This window comes from Meriones unguiculatus, chromosome 14, assembly GCF_030254825.1.
Source record: "Meriones unguiculatus strain TT.TT164.6M chromosome 14, Bangor_MerUng_6.1, whole genome shotgun sequence".
NCBI classification, from domain to species: domain Eukaryota; kingdom Metazoa; phylum Chordata; class Mammalia; order Rodentia; family Muridae; genus Meriones; species Meriones unguiculatus.
The window spans coordinates 89,693,633-89,713,370 of NC_083361.1; the positions used below are offsets into that span (position 1 = coordinate 89,693,633).

Sequence of the window (19,738 nt, forward strand, 5' to 3'; positions counted from 1 at the left end):
GGGACACCTCGGTCAGGCACGCTCCATCAACAGTCCCCCGACAGTCTTTATTCTTTACAGTTCCTTACCCAGCCCTTTAGGGGTTGCAGTGGATTCGGTGCGTGTCCCTCCCACCCACAATGGGTCTAGGAGTGTGCTGCTGTAAATGAAGAGATGGGGGTTTCCCCCTGCAGAAATAACATGCCAAAGTCACACGCGAAGCATATTTGCAATTCAACAGTCATTCATTTAATTTCTGTTGCCAACTACTGGGCAAGACCCAGGAACACAAGTAGAATAAGATTCCAGTTCACTAGCGCCAACAGTGCTGGAAAGGAATCAAACAAATTGGCAATTTCAGTGCTGTGTGGCTGTTTCCCAACTACACGTAGGTGCAGTGAAAGGAAGAAAGGGAGCTAGCTAGCATCACTGCTTAATTCCAAGTGTCAGACGTTATCAACATTTATTCCTGATTTTGAAGGCAGGTTTTGATGCCCCTGACTTTTAGCCAGTAATCTTTGACAAGTCAATATACTGCTTGGTCTGGAAGATGATTTACCCATGGGTAGGAAGTCCACGATGTTGAGGGGCTTTGAGAGTGGCTCCCTTGCAGCTTAGAGGAAAAAGAACATGGGCCGAAAGCTAATGGAGAGAGAGACAGAGACAGAGAGAACTTTTTTCAGGCATGGTCTCACTGTGTAGTCCTGGCTTGCCTGGAACTCTATATACCAGGATGACCTCAAACTCACAGAGGCTTGCCTGCCTCTCTCTCCTTCCTGAGGGCTGGGATTAAAGGTGAGCAACACCACACCACCTGATAAAGATGTATTGGAGAGGTAAAGTCAGGTAAACTTGTTGGTTGAAGTTAGTAAGGAAGTGAAAAAAAAAATGAGAGTTAAGGTTTCTGGCTTGTTTGAAAGAGGCATTATATAATATACTAAGAGATGAAATAGTTTAGGTTTGTGTTGTGTTTGTGTATTGAGCTATCTTATATTTGATGTATCAATCACTATGGGTCTAGATGTCAGTGATCTGTTCAAGGGATGATGAATTAAATATTAAGAGCAAAAAAAAAAAAAAAAAAAAAAAAAAGTGAACAGCAGCATTCCAGGAGTTAGCAGAAGAGGAGGCAAACCCGTGTGGGCAGAGGGAGTAGACCCTGGAAACTAAGAAAAAGGGAGAAATGGGAAAGTGATGGGAAGAGCTGAAACTCAGGTTCACAGAAGCTAAATGTTTGTAAATGTCTGAGAGTTCAAATTAAAAACTGAACGCTGCCTCACTGTAGCCAAGAAGGGTAAAGTCAAAAATCAAAAATTGTTGAAGCAAAATTTAAAGCAAAATTTGTAATGACTTATTTATTTTGTTGAGAAATTTGCCAATGAGAACATATTTAAAACATTTTAAGTTTACAAATTTTTAATTAAAAGTTTACAAATTTTTAAATAAAGTTTACAATACTTATATAGATTGTTGCCAACCTTAAGCAAACAAACAAAAAGCCCATAAAATAAAGATTGACAAGTGTATACTAAATAAAATGTCAGGGAGACCATCACACTTTAGTGCAAGGGGAAGAAAGACTAAATGATTAATGCAAAGCTCTCACTGCAGTGAATTGAGAAAAAAGCTTAAGAGAAATAGAGTATACAGTCAGTCAGTGCAGAGGTGGTAAGTGTTGGACAGGCTGCTAGTATCAGCAACGGAAGGCTGAACCTTCTTGCCCTGCTTTTACTTCTCAGGATGGAAAGAGGAAGAAGAGATGGGGTTGGGGTGAGACAAAATATGCTGGTTGTAGCTTCTTGTTGATAATTTGGAGGCAGAAGTTAGGAGTCTGAGTTTGATGGAGCACAGTAAGGTTTGAGTTGAGTCCTGCTCACAGGATTTGAGGGTTAGGGAAAAGATGTCTGCAAGCAGGCAACAGGGTTTCAGCAGGGCTTCTGTTGAGGAATAATAAGGAACTGAGCCTTCTCCTGTAGTACATGGGACAGTTCTGCTTTCCCAGCAGGGCAGGAAAGGATCAAGGGTTGAGAAGGGTCTTCAGTAGAGCTGGAAAGTTGGGTGTTCCCCATCCTGTCACAGGATCCCAGCCAGGACCAGAGCAGAAACCCTGACCCTCCACTTCTTCGTTCAGACAGGACTCATGGCAGCCATGGGTTACCTGGGAGGAGGTGGCATCAGATCTAGGCCTACTGGTACCAGTACTCCTTAGACTGTATCTTATTTATATTCATATCACCGAGGCAAGCCCACATAGCAAAAGTGCTCCAAGCTCACATTCGCCCTTCCCATAGCCTATAACAACATCCACCCTCTTTCCTCCAACACTTACATCAAAGAGTCCTGCCCCATGCTGCTGATAGAGCCTCGGATTGAGAAAGCCAAGAGGGGGTTGGCCATTGAGGATTCTGTGCTCATTTATCAGGGATAAAATTCCCCCAAACACTGGAGTAGAGGCCTACAAGATGAAGATTCAAGAATAGGTCAGGGTTTTAGAGGTATTAGATTTTTAAGGAATGATGCTTGCAAAGATCAGAAGTCTCTAAGGAGTCAGGGGTTCTGGGTGCAAGATTTTGTGGTAGGGGAGTGATGGTAGTTCCTGGGAAGAGGGTTTAGAGCCAAGCTGATTCTCACCGAGGTTCCAGACACCCATGGAATGGGGACTCTGTTGCTGACCACCCAGTAGCCATCAGAAAGTGCAGCAACATCTGGGTAGGCACGGCCACTAGCATTGAAGTAACTAGATGGTGGTAGATGAGAGCTGGACTTCAAGAACTGGGCCACTGCTTCCTCCTGAAGGACATTTCTGAGTGTGGGTATTGACCAGTAGCCTGCCATCAGGCTGCTGGAATGAGGGCACCCCCCTCACCCCATCTTCCACATATCCACACAAACATGCACAAACCTGGTATGAAGGCCGCGGGAAAACATTGCTGAAGCCTCCACCACTGATATAGTCAACTACTTCATTTGTGACGAGGAACGGATTCTTGAAGGAGGTGCCTCCTACCGTAGTGACATAAGGGCTATGGAAAAGACAGTATTCAGATAGTGGGTGACTTCCAAGACGTGTGGAGGTGGGTGGGGTTGCTCTGGGACTTACAGGAAAAGGGAGTAAGACTGTGGAAGCCTGGATACAAGGTTTACTGAGATTGGAACCCCTCAAGACATAACTTGAGTTGACGGTGTATACTTTTCTACATGAAAAACAAAACAAAACCAAACCCTGAAACTAAAATGCCTAGAGACCAAGGAAGAGAAACACTGGTTGCCATATGCTGCTCAGAAGTCTTGCAGCCTGGGACATATAGGAAGAAAAGGGGTGAGTACAGCAACCAAAACAGGTAAAGCTGAAGGCTGGGCCATAGCAACACCTGGTCAACATCACAAGTGAAAGATTTGTGGGGTGTTTTACCTAGAAGCAGGAAAGCTAGGACGGAACTTGTGTCTTCCGGAGACAGACCAACACCCAGCTCCCGTGTCACCTGGGAGAGACATATTGCCAGTAATCCCTGTTAAAGCTCTGAGCTCCTACTATGAATCAGAAACCAGGCTGAAGGGTCAACCAGGGTAAAGTATTTAGGTTGGGTAGGTGCACAGTCTAAGTTTAGGGTGGAAGGTTACCTGAAGCAAAAAGTAGGGTGAGACCCCGAGCAGCAGCCTTCATGAACTCAGTGTTGACTCTCTGGATGTAGATGCTGCTGAGGGAATCTTCGTCATCTCCATAACTCACAGTATGTACATGTGGCAAGGCTGACTCATTGCTGAGAAGCAGGAGCCACTGTAGGAAGGGCTCCTGTGCCTCGTGCCGGCCTGGATTGTTTTAAAAGAAGGGGTATGGGTAGTCATTGGAGGATTGCTAGACTTCCCTTCAAGTTCATGGCAGCCCCTTGATGAAATGAAGCAGAGATCAGCAGCCAACTCCAACCCACACTCCCATCCCCCTTCATTCTCTTAGCAATACCGGGGCTACTGTAGACCCAAGTGGTGATGTTAGCACCAGCACTCATCAGGTATTCCACATCTAGACTGGCCTCGATCCCAGCTCGACCTCGCCCCTGTTTTCCAACCACTTTGGCTACTGATACGTGGTGTGCAAAATCGCCACCAAACAGGCGCATGAACTCGGTCAGGTCTGAGTTATGGAAGTACTGTTCCAGGAACTGCAGAAACATTCAAACCAGGGATCACAGATCAGAGTGAGGCCTAGGGCAGAAAGGCATTACAGATATTTTGAGGAGGGGCTTGGCTCACCTGGGCGCACGCCTGGCTATTGTTGGTAGTACCTGACCCCACATCTTGCACTGTCAGGTTGTAGCGCTGACGGAGCACAGATGGAGTCACTCCCAGGTGCAGGCCAACACTTTCTACCCCGCGTGGTTCTGGGCGTTGTCTCAGAGATGATGTAGGGGGAAAACGGTGCAGTCCCCCCACTGTGAAAATGGGTCAGGCGTAAGGAGGTCATACAGATACTACCACTCACTTTACTACTGGCGAACCCCTTGCCTCTTGTGGCATCTAAACTTCTTCAGCCCCCAGATCTGCCTTCCCCAACCTCCACCAGTCCCACTGGCTTACCAAAATCCACATGAGGGGCCAAAGCCTGGGGAAGCTGGTAGGGATGTGGGGACCTTACAACGTGGGTCTCTGCAGGTCCCCCCACATAGCGATGGAATTCAGCCCCAGGGAGCAGCAGCTCAGCCTGCCTGGAAGTCAGAAAACAGAAAGCATGGAGGGGAGCAGAAGAGTCGGCCTGAGCCGCACTCTCCAGCCAGTCATCATCTCCTTATGCATTAGCTATACCCACAGGCGCTCAACTTCCTCCTTTTGGGGTATTTTTGTCTCCTTGGAGTGACAATTAACTCCATGGGGCAATCAGTACTTCTCACCAGACACTCAGCCAGCAAGTCAGAAAGTCCTGTGTGATCACTGAATGGCAGTCCCGGGCTCCAGCTGCTGAGAGCCACTTTTGGACAGTGCGGAGGGTGAGTTGTGATGGCTGGACCAGCTCAGCTACGTCCTTTAGGGTTAGGTACTTTCCTGTAGGGATTCAGAAGAGGATCTTGTCTCCATTTGTGCCTGTTTGAACCTCAATCAGTAGACATCAAGCCTTCCCAAGAACTGTGGAAGTGCTAGGCATACTGGGAATCTAAGGGGAGTAAAGACTGGAGAGACTTGGAATGTCATGGCCAGAAAATGTAGTACTACAATCACAAAAATTCAAGAAGGTTAATAAACTTTAACTGTACCAGTTTAAGCTTATCTTCAAAACTTTTTCCCAAACTTTTGGAGCCAATTATACAGAGCCTTCTAATTTAGCTCATCTTCATGCTTGTTGATTTTAAACAACATAATCGTGAGTCATTCTTTCCTGCATGCAAGGAGCTTCCTCAGTGATCTGAGTATGCCCCTCCCCCACCTTGAGTTTCAGTCTGCGCGCGCGCGCGCGCGCGCACACACACACACACACACACACACACACACACACAAACACCACACTCTTGCCTCATCATGCAGGACTTTAAGCAGGGTAAGGATCCAATCCAACCTGACCATCAGAGAGAATGTTCTGGAACACAATGGGAAGTGCTCTGGAGAGGAGGGTGAAGGAGATAAAACTGCAAGCCAGTCAGGGTGCTGGGCAGTAGTCCAGGAGAGAATAAACAACTGAGTGGGTGAAAAGAGGGATGGCCAGAGTGGATTAACCCAAAGACATTAGGAGTTGAACAACTTCAGTATTGGAAAAGAGGAGGATGTGGGAGTAGATATGCCAGTGGGGAAAGGAATATGACTTGGTAATCACTTACACAAACTGAGTGCTATATCTCCACTTGGTAGCTGGCAAGTAGAAATCAAAATTTCAATCTAGATCTGACTATAAAACGTGTACTCTTAAACACATCTACCCCATTCCTACCCTTGTCTTACTGGAGGTTGAATCTAGGGTTTTGTACATGCCAGGTGAGCACCCTACCCAAGCCCTAATTTTTTTTTTTTTTAATCTTGGCAGTCTTGCTATACTGCCCAGGCAGGCCTTGGATTCAAAATCCTCCTGTTTTAGCCCATGCAGCTAGGATTATTACCTCATGCCACTAGGACTGAAGAACTCAGGTGGAAAATTTGGGGGGGGGGCACTACATAAAGTTAGCAGTTACTGCCATCTGTCTATCATAACAGAAACATGATCCTACATGATCATCACCAGGCAATGCCTGCCTGGTTCTGGCCTCCCACCACCTGCCCCCACTTCTGATAAGCACCATATCGAGGAGAGCTGGGATCCGATACAGCCTGCACCAGCTCCGAGAGTTTTTCCAGGTTCTGCTGTTTCAGCGCAAAAGTGAGACTCAGCTCTTCCTCAAGGTCCACGCGGCCCAGGGACACCCAGCCTGGGGGCAGCCTGCAGGGTCAGGGACAGGACTTGGTTAGGCCGTAGATGGGAAATCCAATTCATGAACGTTTGGGCTTAAGAGCAGAGGCTTCTGGTGGAACCCCAGATGCAGATAAGGATCCCATGAGGTAAAGGACAGGAGATTAAGCCGAGGGGGGGTGGCAAATAAGGTGTACAGTGGAGCCTGGCAGCAGCTGTGAGGGTGAGGAAGGCTAAGACCAAGTCAGTGGCTGCAGAGATTCCTACGGGGAAAGCACCAACCGCACTAAAGTAACTCACATCCACCGCTGGTCCGGCTCAGGGCTGTGAGCGCACTTGCCGGCGACGACGAGAGCAAGGAGCCCCAGGAGGCTGCAGAGACCGCAGGTGGGTTTCATCAGGAGCCGAACCATCAGTGTTCCCTCTACAACATGTTATTCTTCTAAAGTAGTCCCCTTCAGCCACCCGTCCTGCCGCCCACCTCAACTTCTCACCATGCTGGGAGTCCCATGTTGGCTTTCAGAGGATCTGTAGTCATGTGACAAGTCACATGAGCATGGTCTGGCACCGCCTCCATCTCCTTGCCTAGTAACTAGTGACGTTGCTGACTCCTCCCTCCCGAATGAGCCACTCTGCAAGCTGGGGCTGCTGCTAGGATTCCTGCACCATGCTGTGTTGAGCCTTAAGCACACGGGTCCTCATCTGCTGCTGAAGTCTGTCTCTCCAGGACTCACAAGGAGTGGGCTCTGAGGCCGATAGGTACTCTCCTGGCTGTACAACATTAGAAAAATTGGCTCTCAGAGCCTAGGTTTTTTTTCATTTAAAATTCAGTGACTGTTACGTAAAAGGAATTTGCCTCAAACTTGGGAGTAAAAATGTACACTGAGCTATTATAGCAAACAAACCATGGAGCCCAGGCTGAGCTGGCACAGACTCGACTTATTAATGTGGACATTTCGTGGTTCCAAGGTGTGTGTGCATGGATAGGGTTGGGGAATCTCTTCCCTTACCTACTCTTGTAACCACCCCCATCTTTTTTCCAGACCTTCAGTCTTACAACCCTAGACTGCCCCCAACTCAGTCTTTCCAGGAAACCACTACATCTGAGGTCCTGCCCACAGTCGAGGGAAGAGCTGCAGAGAGCCCAAGGCTCGTGAGCTCCCAATGCCAGGAAACCACTGCAGCTGAGGTCCCGCCCACAGTCCAGGGAAGAGCTGCAGAGAGCCCGAGGCTTGTGAGCTCCCAGCCCTACTCCGGCTGCCCAGTGTGCTTCCTCCCTCTGGGCCTCCAAAAGTCCTGTGCCAGGTATCCACAGCACTATGCCAGGCGACTTCTGGTTACCCTGACAGAATAGAGCCAGAGGCTGGATACAAACTGCAGTTTATTAAGGCTCCAGAGTGAGAATTGGCACTTGTTCTGGGCAGGGGCAGGGGTGTCAGAGGAACCCAAAGAAGTTGGGCCCAAACAGGTTGGAGGGACCTCCCCCATCCCCCTACCCCCAATAAATAAAGTCTCAGCTCCATCAGGGTGCTGGTACAGGGCAGGAAGTCTTGGCTGAAGAGATCCAAGGCTGTTGCCTCATTTTTATTTCTCCACATACTGGATCTTGCCACAGGTCAGTGACCAAGAGACCCTCTGTGGTCCTAGTGCTGAGGAGACTGGGGTAAAATGTGGGACCTGTCCCAACTATAAGAGTTTGGGGTGGAGAGCCGGGGACTGGTGGTGGCCTCCCCATGGCCAGTCATGGTCCAAGGCTGCCCAGGGCAGGCTGAGAATGAGGCCTGCTTTGGGGACACTGGACGTGTCCCAGGTCGGAGCCCAGTTAGGGCCACAGCTAGATGCGCAGCTCTGTGTCGTCAGGCGGCTCCAGGCCAGACTCTGTGCTGAGTGCTGAAGCTGAGGGGCCCTGGGCTACCCCGAATGGTGAGACAACGGGGGAGCGAGCAGCCAAAGGAGAGAGTGAGGGTGAGAAGCTGGGGGACATGGCAGCTGAGGAGAGGGAGCCTTCATGGCTGATGGGGGAGCGGTGGGAGGCTGGTGGGAAGATGGCCCGGGCTGCAGCCATGCTTGCCGGCTTCGGGGGAACAGACTTGGCTCCCGGGTGGGCCACGGCAGTGATGAGGGGTGGTGGGTCGATGCGGGGAGCAGGAGGACATGGCCGAGCTTCATCTTTGAGCCGAGCAATCTCTGTGAAGACACTGGCCAGAGGCTGGAACTGAGGGCACCAGCTCAGCAGGTAGTCCCAGTTATAGCTGCCACGGAGCTCTTCCTCACCAGCCACAATGGCCGTCAGTGCGCCAGCTACACAGGGCTTTCCATCTGCTGGGAAGCCATAGTCCCCAGTGGGAGCAGGGCTCAGGCCACAGCCCCCCAGGAAGGCTGTGGCAGTAGCTGGGGGGCCCTCCTCCCGGTACAGAGTGGCTCCTGCTCCTGGCAGCAGCAACCCTGCCTTTCGGCCCTTATACCAGGTGTCAGGGGCAGGAGGCTCACAGGATGTGTCACTCAATCCGTCCGCATCCTGCTGAATGCCTGAGTCAGGGCCTCGGACAGCCAGTGAGGAGGCCACACTGGCCACACGGGGGAACTCGTTGATCATTCGGATCTCATCATCCTCCGCAGCCTCTGCTGAGCCTCGACCACTTGAATGTGAAGGGTCCAGGGAGCCACCTCGAGGGTAGGGTCCTCCAGCTCCTGGCCCACCATAGCTGGGGAGAGTCTGATGGTACAAGTGCTCAGAGGGTGGCGGACTTGGGGGTTCCCGGCCCAGCTTCTGTAAAGAGCTACTGGCTATGGGTGCTGCTTGTGACATCGGGCCAGGGGCTGCCTCAGCCTTGCGGTTCCGTGCCCGAACAAGGCCCAGGACCAGGGCTGCCAGGCCAAGTACCACCACAACCCCCAAAGAGGCTGCCACAGCCCCCACCAATAGCAAGTTGAGGTCAGGTGCCAGGCCTAGAGCAGTGTGGGTAATATCCACAGTCACGGGCACTGTGGCACTCCGGGATCCAGGCAGAGGCCCTCTCGCTACTACCTCTAGCCTTAACTCCCGAGGGGCTTCACGTCGGGTTCGGCCCCCACCCCCAGAGCTGGATGTTCCACTTCCTGGTGCCTGACTGTCCACGCGCAGGTACAAAGCACCTGTTGTCTGGTTGATAGCAAAATAGGGGGAAGAGGTAGTCAGAGAATAGAGCACCAGGCCATCGGCTCCTCCATCCTCATCTGTGGCCTGCACATGGCCCAGGCTGTGGCCACGCTGGGCACCTTCCGGCACTTGGAAGTGGAAAGCTGGAGCCAGGAACACAGGGTCATATTCATCTTCCCCAGTAACCAGCACCGACACAGTGACAGAGGCTGAGAGATTCCCAGCATCAGCAGCGCCCACTAGCAGACGGAAGCTCCCCGTGTGCTCATAGTCGAAAGGTACCCGTGCCCGCAGCTCCCCTGTTGAGCTGTTCAGTGAAAATGCCTCACGACCCTCAGGCCCTGGCACTGCCTCCAGCAGGCTATACCGAAGCCTACCAAAGGTCCCAGCATCCCCGTCAACTGCATGCAGTGTGGTCACAAGCGTGCCTGGAGGCTGGTTCTCAGCAAGGCTGGTACTGAGCAGGTTCAATGGGAAGGCTGGACCATGGTCATTCACGTCCTGGACCTCAACTGTCACCGGTACCAAAGCAAAGTGTGTTCCAGAAGGGTCAGCTGCCTGCACCACGAGCTGGTGTCGAGCCTGGGTTTCACAGTCCAGGGGGCGGGCCAGTCGCAAAGCTCCCGAGTTCTCATCCAGCTCAAAGAGCCCCAAAGGGTCCCCTGAGCTGAGGGTGAAACGCACAAGGCCGTGAGGTCCAGGGTCAGCATCAGAGGCCTCCACATGCAATATCTCAGCCCCAACAGGCATGTCCTCAGGTACCGTCGCACGGTAGGATGCTCGGGTAAAGACAGGTGGGTTGTCATTGACATCCAGTACCGTGACAGTCACTGGCACAGCTGAACTCCGGGGAGGCTGTCCCCGATCAGCTGCGGCCACAGTTAGGTTGTACTGTGTCTGGCTTTCAAAGTCTAGAGGCTCAAGCAACACTAGGCAGCCCAAAGCCTGGGGACCTGGTCCGACCCCGTCCCCTGCCTCAGCCAGCCGGGGTTCCAGCTGGAAGACTCGGCCCCGGTTGCCACTGAGGATGCTGTAGTCCACGGTGGCATGGGTGCGGCTTCCATCAGCATCTGTGGCCTCCAGGGTGAGCAGGGTGGAACCAGGGGGCAGATCTTCAGACACAGCAACGCGGTAGTGTGCCAGCGTGAAGCTCGGGGCGTGGTCATTCTGGTCCTTCAGCTGCACGTGCACCGTGGCCCGTGCTGTCCGGCCTGGAGCCCCGTGGTCCCGAGCTTCCAGCACCACGTCCACCACGCCTGCCCCCTCGTGGCCCAGGGCCACAGCTCCTACTGTTGTGAACAGAGTTCCTGAGATGAGAAGGGAAAGAAACAAGCATTCAGTAACCTTGTCACCTTGACAAGAGGAACTCTCCAGGGTCCAGGCAATGGCTTTGGGAGTCAGACTCATGGGAACTGTCCATGCGCTGGGACAGTATGTAATGTCTTCAGGTAGTCCACATTCAAGAAACAGCCTCTAGACATACACTGAGAGGGACCGTTATTAAAGATGAGGTGCCCTCCCTGGGTCAGAGTTCCAGGAATCAAGGCGTGACAAAGTAACCGATTTTAGAACTGAGTCGATGATAAAGGATCAGATTCTGGGAAAGACATACCATTGTTGCGGTCGACACTGAAGCCCTCAGCAGGGGAAGCCAGGTGGTAGGAGATGTGACCATTGGCACCCGAGTCTCTGTCAGTAGCAGAGACGGAGAGAATGGCACTGCCAGGAGGGGTGTGCTCCAACATCATTACCTGAAGAGTAACAGGAAGTATTTGTGGCCCAGCTTCCCTGCCTCCCTCCTGTCCCTCTCGCCTATGAGGTGAAGCTTGGTCCCATGAACTGTGCTTGCTGTCTGCCTTAGAACCATACTCCTTAGTCCTGGAATAAGATCTGCCCACCCTCTCCCTTCTCACCGAAGGATGCAGAACTAGGATCCAGTTCACAGGACCTAGAAAGCCTAAAATGAGACACTCCCCACCCATTTCCAGATCAACCTCCACATCCAGACTAGTCCGCCCACTTCTACCTCTGTTCTATTGCTCCAACAGGAACAGCCCCAGGCCCAGGCATGGGGCCAACCAGAAAGAGTTGGTACCTGGTAGAGGCTCTGTGAAAAGGTAGGCGCATTATCATTGACATCTTCCACAAGCACTGTGAGGTTGGCATGGCCCTCGTGAGGCCCATCATGCGCCAGCAGCTGTAGGTGGTAATGGTCACACTGCTCAAAGTCCAGGGGGCCCGTGAGGGAGACACGTCCTCCATAGCGGCCAATACTGAAGGGATCCTGAGGCCCAGATGGGCTCAGCACATACCATAGCACTGGTCCAGAGTCCACATCATTCCCAGTTACCTGTGCAATCTCTGAGCCCAACAGTGCATCTGCAAAACACAGGAAAAGGTGACTGCAGAATTCTCCTCACCACAGGAGCCCTTTGTACCTCCCGTTTTACTCGGCCCTCACCTTCTGACACTCGGAGCTCCCAGGGCTGGGGGATGGTGGGGCGATTGTCATTGGTATCAATAACCATCACTGTCAGGGTAGCTGAGCCCACCAGGGCTGGGCTTCCTCTGTCTGTGGCCATCAGTACCAGCCTAGACATAGAGCATAGTCAGGGAGCAGGGCTTAGAGATAGGAGCGAACCCTGGGAAGGGCAAGGAAGATTCAGGACAAAGCTTGGCTTTGGAGGAATTTAAGGTGTGGCCTAGGGAGTGAGAGAAATGAAAGATAGGGCTTGAATCCCTACAGCCTCAAGATGGGGTCTTGGACCCACAGGTACCAAGCGTTTCTCACCGCGTCTCAGCCCAGATTTCCCGGTCCAGGATGGCTGTGGTAGTGATAGTGCCCGTGGCTGGGTCTACATGGAACAAGCCCCGGGCTGGCTGGGATGCAGCCAGACTGTAGGAGATCTGTCCTCCGGAGCCTTGGTCCAGGTCATCTGCTTCCACCTGGTGAGTGCAGAAGAGTGCTCACACTGGCTTGACCACAAACAGGTCTGACCAGCTCCACCCCTTATCATCCCATCACACTCCACACCTGCAGCAGAGGACCCTCCAAGGGTCGGGACTCCGGCAGGAAAGCCACATAGTGAGGCCGCAGGAAACGGGGAGCGTTGTCATTGGCATCTTGAAGGGTCAGGGTCAGCACCGAGAAGGCAAAGGCTCCTCCACTCTCTGCCTGTAGCACCAGCCGTAGCCGTGGGCTTGTCTCAAAGTCCAGCGCCTCTGCCAGGCGAACTGTGATGACTCCTGTGGGAGACGGGTGGCATCAGCGATGTCTCCTTTCCTTGCTCGGGAGCCTCCTTCTCTGAGGGCCACTCCTCCTCCCACTGAAAACTCCTCTGGCCCAGAGAACCTACTCCTCCAGGATCCTTTCCCCTTGCAAGACTTCCTGTTCCTTACCTGTGCTAGACTGGATGGAGAATATCCCTTTCTCATTCCCACTGAGAATGCTATAGGTGATTGGTCCACTTGAGCCCCCTGAATGGATAGCCTTTGGGGAGAAAACTGGAGTCCCTGAAGGGAAGACAAGAGAAGAAATGTATTGGCTGGACTATAGTCACTACATTGTCAATGACTTACCCCAGTCCTTTCTCCCAGGGATTCAAATATGGGACATATAACCCAGAACCCACCTGGGGGCGCATTTTCACGGAGCACAGCCTCATTACTAGCTCGGGGAAAGCGGGGTCCACGCTCAGACTCTCCCTGTATCCCAACGATGACCACACCAGTGGCAGAGCGAGCTGGACGGCCAAGGTCAGTAGCCACGATGAAGAGGACACGGTCCCGAGGTCCCAGGGCTACAGGGGAGCGAGCCACACGGATTTCACCAGTGTAGGAGTCCACAGTGGTGCCGGGTGGTGGTGTGCCTGCCAGCCGGTATAGAATGGAGGCATTGGCACCAGCATCACGATCTTCAGCTCGGAGCGTGGCCAGAGCCAGGGTTGGTGTACTGAGGCTGGGACCCGGGCGGGGTAGGCGGAGGCGCAGAGGACTCGTGGGGAAGGTAGGTGCGTGATCGTTGACGTCACGCACTGTGATGGTGACTGGTACTGTGGTGCTCAGGGGCCCGGCAGCCGCACCATCCACTGCGCTCACAGAAAAGGCATAGCTGGCACAGTGCTCTCTGTCCAAGGCTGTAGCTGTGCGCAGCTCCCCGGAGGTAGGCTCCAGCAGGAAGGCCCCCACTGTACCTGAACCCAGGTAGTACAGCACACGGCCGTTGTCCCCATCATCCGGGTCATGAGCCTGTAGTTGCAGCAGCAGGGTCCCTGCAGGGGCATCCTCAGGTACCTCCACAGAATAAGCGGGCACAGGAAAGGCTGGGGCATGGTCATTGGCATCCAGCACTGTCACCGTCACAAGCAAGGTGGCACTGAGGGCTGGCTGGCCTCCATCCCTGGCCTCTATCTGCAGCTGGAATGCTGGCTCTACCTCCCGGTCTAGCGGCCTCATGGTGCCAAACTCCCCAGAAGTAAGGTCTAGAGCAAAGGCTCCCGAAGGGTTCCCATCTGCAGAGAATACGCACACACAGCCACGCACATGTTAGCCCGTGCATGGGTGGGGGCTTGTGGGTAACCGCAGGGAGCGAATGGTGGAGAGGAGCTGAGAGAGAGGCAAGGAGACACAGAAACACCAAGGGCAAACAAGGACACGATGACGCACACAGAGTGTGGTCTTGGGGCCCCTGAGTCCCGAGACCCTTTAAATATCTATACAAGTTCAAAGCATTTTCCTCAGACATTATATAGTCTTTTCACCCTCATCTCACAAATGTACAGTGGGGTTTGTGGATCTGTGTGACATTATCACTTGGTTGGTAGAACACATATTCGTGTTTACCAGAGTATTCTAGGTAGGGAGAAAATAGGTGTATTTTCAGGGATTCAGTTTGTGCTGGTTACCTTCAGCTACAGTTAAGATCACTGCATCTTCAATACTGCCCAACAATTTGTTCGAAACCCTGACATTTTCTCGTGCTGGTTCAGAAATAGCAAGCATTACCTTTGTTTGTTCCTCCATGATATTTAACCTTTTGGTAAGTTTTAATATGAAACACAGAAAATATTGATTTTTAACATGCTATATAAGAACACTTAGGGTTCTCAAAGCTTAAGAGTGTAGCTAGGTGAATAAATTACTATATATATATATATAAAAGAGTGGAGCTAGGTTAATGATGTAATCCCAGCTACTGTGGAGCCTGATATTGAAAAATCATGAGTTCAAGACCAGCCTAAGCAACACAGTTGAGACCCTGTCACATACATACAAAAACTTTTTTTTTTTTTTTTTTGGTTTTTCAAGACAGAGTTTCTCTGTGTAGCTATGGCTGTTCTGGACTCACTCTGTAGAGCAGGCTGGCCTCGATCTCACAGAGATCCGCCTGCCTCTGCCTCCTGATGCTGGGATTACAGGCGTGCACCACCACCACCACCACCTGGCTACACACAAACTTTTAAGAATCTCTGAGTCCCTGAGGCCAAAGAAGTTTGAGAACAACCGACTCTGTGCAGAGAGATAAATAAATAAACAAAAGGAATAGGATTAAAAAAAATCAAGTACAGAGAAAGAAAGAAAGATGTGCTAGAAGAAGTACCATAGTCACTAATCTGCAGGAACACACACACGAAGTGAGGAGGGACACAGAGACATTGGCCAAGAAGCAGCAGGGCAGGGAGGAAGGTGCTAGCCTCGTGGCACTGGACGCCTCTCACCCAAGATGCGGTACTGTAGTTGTCCATTGAGCCCCCCATCTGGATCAGAGGCCCGCAGTGTGGTGAGGGTTTGGGGCTCCTGGCCCTCAGGCACTTCCAGGGAGAGGTGGGTGTTCCCAAAGGTTGGCGTATGGTCATTCTCATCTTCCACAGTCACTCGAACTACAACATGCGTTAACAGGGGTGGCGAGCCCCTGTCCCGGGCATACACTGTGGGGAAACAAAATCAGCAAGGTCTACCCTACCCCGTGCTATGGAGAAACCCATACCACAGTGTTCACACATGTTCACCAGATACATGTATAAAACAGAAAATGTTTATCTCATAGCGTACCCCGGGGGCACACACATGGGCATCTATAACACACAAGGGCACACATAACACATATGGACATGTGTAACACACAAGGGCATACATAACACACAAGGACATACATAACACACAAGGGCATACATAGTGCACATGGACATACATAATAACACACATGAGCATATATGACACATACATACATAACACAGAAAAGCTCTTTTCCTTTCTACCTTCCATGCTGACTACATGCAAGATACAGCTTCTGTTAGTGGTGATGTGACAGAAAAGACAATAAATTAGGTATCAAAGCCTGGACTCAACTCTCAGCCCTGCCACTTCAAAGCCCTGTTAGTTTGGGCAAGTCATTTCACCTCTCAGCGGATATCAATACGCTCCCCTGCTGCGTGGCTGCAGTATGAGCCAGAGGAGCAGAGGGGCCGGTGGTGACAGTGTGCCTGGAGGATTAGTGTTGGCAGGCTAGACCTTAGTTGCTACGGCCAACCTTGACTCTCAAAATGTAGCAGGAGCTGCGCGTGTACAACACCTCTAGCTTCTGGAGGTCCTGTTACTGTACCTGTCAAATTGATCTCCTCCTGCTCCTCCCGATCCAGGGCCCTCAGAGTCGTGAGAACTCCAGTGTTCGGGTCCAGAGAGAAGCTTTCGCCAGAGACACCGCCATAAGTCACTTGTCCGTTGGCCCCTGAGGAGAGGCAGCATGGAGGATGATCAGAGGGTAAGGATATTTTTTTATTCCCTTGCTCCATCCCTCCCACAATTCACTCCCACGGGTCTTACCAAGGTCAGGGTCAGTTGCCTTCAGAGTGAGCAGAGAGGTACCAGGTGGACTGTTTTCACGAAGGAGGACGCTGTATTCCTGCTGAGGGAAGGCGGGTGCCTCGTCGTTGACGTCAACAACACTGACAGTCAGGAGCTGAGTGGAGGAACGTGGCGGGGAGCCGTGGTCCAGGGCCACCACTGTCAGCACGTGCTCGGCTCGCTGTTCCCGGTCCAGAGGCCGCACCACGGACAGCGCTCCTAGGCAGCAGTAAAGCGGTTGGTGGACAACTTAGCCTTCCTTGCCCTTCAGCACCGTCGCTCCCTTCCCGGGCCCAACTCTCACCCGTGGTCGCGTGTAGGCGGAAGTGGCCGTCCCCCCCAGCCGCGAGGCGGTAGGAGACTCGGGCAGCCTCCCCCAGGTCTGCATCCCGAGCCACCACGTGCAGCGCCGCGGGCCCGGGCGGCTGATCTTCCGGGAGGCGCACCCGGGAGGGGGAGGCGAAGACCGGGGAGTTGTCGTTTTCATCCGTGACAAAGACGCGCGCCGAAACGCGCGCTGCCCGGCGGCGGCTGGCGTTGCCCGGCCGGTCCGTGGCTTCCACGAGCAGCAGCAGCGCGGGCGTGGTCTCCCGATCCAGGCCCCGCGGAGCGCTGAGCGCCCCGGTGCGCGCGTCCAGGCGCAGGGCGGGCACCGGGGGCTCCTGCCTCAGCAGGCGGTATCGCACGTCGCTGTTGGGACCTGGGCCATCGGCGTCCGACGCGCGAAAAGTGTACAGCGTGGCGCCGGGCTCGGGGTTCTCGGGTAGCGCCAGGGCCAAGGGGTCGCGCGAGAAGGTGGGCGCGTGCTCGTTCTCGTCCTGCACGCGCACCTGCACTCTCAAGAGCCGCGCGCCGGCGCCTCCCGGGCCCTCGGCGCGCACCGTAAGCGCGCGCCAGGCTGGCCCTGCCTCGAAGTCCAAGGGACGGGCCAGGTACAGGCGACCTGAGGCCGAGTCCAGCGCGAAGGTGCCCTCGGGGTCGGCGCCACCCACCAGAGTGTAGGTGAGTGCGCCCACACTAGCTTGCTCCTGCGGCGCTACGGAACCCAACAGGGATCCTGGTCGAAGGCTCTCAGCTGCTGTCACCGTCAGCACTACAGGCACCGTTGCCGCCAAGTCCGGTTCTGTGAGCTCTGGTGATTCCACCATGCGACTTGAGGGAAGTACCTATTGCAGATGGAGCGGGGAAACTGAATCAGAAGGATCCCTGTAAAGGAGTCTGTGCTGGCTTCGTGGGTAGTAGGGAAGGGTGTTCAGAGCAGACTGACAAAGAGAGAACAAGGATCTCAAAACTGTGCATCTACAGGAAGGTGGCCAGACCAAAGGACATCAAGAGAGGCAGCCAGCCCCTACCTGCACGAGCAGCTGGAGACTGGCACTTCGAGGCGGGCTGCCCTGGTCATGAGCTCCAAGAGTTAGCACATAGTGAGGCCGCTCTGCTCTAATCAGGGGTGCTGCAGTGTGCAGCTCCCCTGTGTGGGGGTGCAGGGAGAAGAGCTCTGAGCCAGGACCTGGGGACAAGCAGAGGAAGGATGAGGTTTTGGCAGTCAGCGAGGCATGCCCCGAGACCACTCCCAGGCTCCCTCCTCCCTGCCCCCCATACCAGTTAGGGTGTACAGGATGGTCCCATTCTCCCCTTCATCTGGATCTTTGGCCTGCAGAGTTGTCACCAGAGTCCCTGGAGGCACGCGGTCTGGTACCTGTGGGAACACAAATAACCCAGGGTTGGCTTTCATTCTCCTGTATATAGGTACTTTTTTCCCCGTTTGTCTTATACCTGTTCCAGGAGGTGGTCCCTCTTACCGATACTCATGGCCTAACGGGGAGACCCTCCCCATCTCTCTACAGTTCTTCAGAACATGACCCTGGTGCCTTACATAGCTTAACGGAAAGACCCTCCCATCCTCTTTAGCTCTTCAGAACACGGTCCAGGTACCTTACCTACCTGTACTGGGAGGCCCCCACCAGCAGCCCCCGACGCCTGCAGGAAGGTGGGACTGTTGTCATTGAGGTCCAGCACGGCCACGTGCACAGTGCCCGTGGCACTGCGAGGTGGACTGCCCCCGTCCTGCACTTGCACCAGGAGCTGGAAGCTGCCCTGCTGCTCTCGGTCCAGGGTTTGGAGCGTAGTCACTTCCCCTGGAGGTGAGGATGCAGATTATGATGGGATGTTTAAGTATGCACAGCCAGGGGACTACAGATAAGCCATGGCTGGGAGGGAAATGCGGGCAGGTGCCCGGGCTAAACTCCAGGCTGAATCCTGATCCTCACAGCCAAGATCTGGGCTGGGGATCCTGTCTGGGTACTTGCCAGTCTGGAGATGAGGCTGGGAGGTCTCGTGCTTACCAGTCTGGGGGTGGATGCGGAAGGCCTTGCTGTCTTCCGACAGCTGTCGGAGGCTGTAGGTCAGGCGCCCATTAGGTCCCGAGTCTCTGTCAGTTGCAAAGACTCGGCCCACACTGGTCCCTGGGGGTTGATTCTCGGCTACAGCCAGGAAGGTGGGCTCTTCGGAGAGGCGAGGACTGTGGTCATTTTGGTTGAGGATGATGACCCTCACAGTGGCTGTGCCTGTCTGTTGCCCCAATTCAGCTTTAGAACCGGATACAGCCAACACCTTCAATGTGTATAACTCCTGGGACTCATGGTCCAGTGCTACCCGCACCCACAGCCACCCAGTCTGTGGCTCCAGGCCAAAGGAGTTACTGGCTCCATCTGCTGCAAGATGGTAAGTGACAGGGCTCCCATCTGGTGCCTGGGCCTGCACTTGCAAGATCCGAGTTCCAGTGGTAGTGCCTGAGGGTAAGTCCACACGGTAGGTAGGGCTGTCAAATCGTGGGGCCAGCCCGTGGATTCCCAAGTCCTGGATCACCACACGAAGTCGAAAGCGGCTGGTGCGTGGTGGGGAACCTCCATCCCGGGCCTCCACCTCCAACTCATGGGCTGGTCCCCCCGGAGGCCCCAGAGGTCCCATAAGCCGTACGTGGCCTGTGGTAGGGTCCACGGTGAATGACCCATCACCCCCGGCAAGCAGACTAAAGGTGACTCGACTGTTAGCTCCAGAGTCGGGGTCTAGAGCGCGCAGTGTATAGATGGGAGTCCCCGGAGCAGTGTTTGGTGGCAGCAGCACGGTGTCTTCAGGTGCAGGGAAGGCGGGAGAGTTGTCATTCACGTCATCCAGCAGTACCCGGACGCGAGCCGCAGCAAAAGCTGGGGGGATTCCGCTGCCTGCTCGAACTTCCAGCTCTAGGACAGGTCCCAGAAGCTCCCTGTCCAGAGGGCGGAGTGTTTTCAATAGTCCCGAGGATGATTCTAGGGAGAAGAGCCCTCGGGGGTCCCCACCTGATAGGGTGAGGGTCACAGGCCCTAAGCGACCTAGGGAGAAAGAGAGACATTAGGAAATAGGTAGGAATC

The 19,738-nt window shown here is 53.5% G+C and overlaps 2 protein-coding genes across 3 annotated transcripts in view; both read right to left on the minus strand.

Annotated features, from left to right (window-relative positions):
* Positions 1 to 205: 205 nt before the first annotated feature.
* Tpp1 (tripeptidyl peptidase 1) lies at positions 206 to 6,924 on the minus strand. Of its 2 annotated transcripts, none has more exons than XM_060367779.1 (13): positions 6,841 to 6,924; positions 6,647 to 6,718; positions 6,237 to 6,376; positions 4,866 to 5,016; positions 4,555 to 4,682; positions 4,231 to 4,409; positions 3,941 to 4,139; positions 3,601 to 3,789; positions 3,392 to 3,461; positions 2,882 to 3,002; positions 2,611 to 2,769; positions 2,309 to 2,434; positions 206 to 621 (listed from the first exon to the last, which is right to left on the minus strand). In XM_060367779.1, exons 1-13 carry the CDS (start codon positions 6,921 to 6,923, stop codon positions 535 to 537), a joined length of 1,704 nt encoding a protein of 567 aa, XP_060223762.1. In that variant the 5' UTR covers position 6,924; the 3' UTR covers positions 206 to 534. The 2 variants fall into 2 exon arrangements, with proteins under 2 accessions (XP_060223762.1, XP_021510757.1); XM_021655082.2 differs by lacking the exon at positions 206 to 621 and adding an exon at positions 1,308 to 2,137 and having other exon boundaries at positions 6,841 to 6,921.
* Positions 6,925 to 7,710: 786 nt separating this feature from the next.
* The window catches only part of Dchs1 (dachsous cadherin-related 1), a 32,796-nt gene continuing 20,768 nt past the window's right edge, over positions 7,711 to 19,738 (minus strand). Inside the window, exons 6-21 of the mRNA XM_021655080.2 lie at positions 18,674 to 19,699; positions 18,273 to 18,466; positions 17,931 to 18,027; positions 17,681 to 17,838; positions 16,633 to 17,494; positions 16,308 to 16,547; positions 16,087 to 16,212; positions 15,203 to 15,412; positions 13,118 to 13,996; positions 12,885 to 12,998; positions 12,520 to 12,731; positions 12,277 to 12,431; positions 11,947 to 12,077; positions 11,581 to 11,864; positions 11,098 to 11,236; positions 7,711 to 10,792 (exon numbers count right to left, since the gene is read on the minus strand). Of these exons, the coding sequence (XP_021510755.2) occupies positions 8,181 to 10,792; positions 11,098 to 11,236; positions 11,581 to 11,864; positions 11,947 to 12,077; positions 12,277 to 12,431; positions 12,520 to 12,731; positions 12,885 to 12,998; positions 13,118 to 13,996; positions 15,203 to 15,412; positions 16,087 to 16,212; positions 16,308 to 16,547; positions 16,633 to 17,494; positions 17,681 to 17,838; positions 17,931 to 18,027; positions 18,273 to 18,466; positions 18,674 to 19,699 (7,439 nt within the window). The 3' untranslated portion in view covers positions 7,711 to 8,180. The remainder of the gene's footprint in view (positions 10,793 to 11,097; positions 11,237 to 11,580; positions 11,865 to 11,946; positions 12,078 to 12,276; positions 12,432 to 12,519; positions 12,732 to 12,884; positions 12,999 to 13,117; positions 13,997 to 15,202; positions 15,413 to 16,086; positions 16,213 to 16,307; positions 16,548 to 16,632; positions 17,495 to 17,680; positions 17,839 to 17,930; positions 18,028 to 18,272; positions 18,467 to 18,673; positions 19,700 to 19,738) is intronic.

Bases quoted from the DNA above. Each gene is read 5' to 3' on its own strand.
- Tpp1 (XM_021655082.2), bottom strand. From the start codon at position 6,884: ATGACTACAGATCCTCTGAAAGCCAACATGGGACTCCCAGCATG. The intron at 6,719-6,840 runs GTGAGAAGTTGA...CGGTCTCTGCAG, and splicing joins AACATGGGACTCCCAGCATG to CCTCCTGGGGCTCCTTGCTC. The intron at 3,003-3,391 runs GTAAAACACCCC...TCTTTTCCATAG, and splicing joins CCTAGCTTTCCTGCTTCTAG to CCCTTATGTCACTACGGTAG.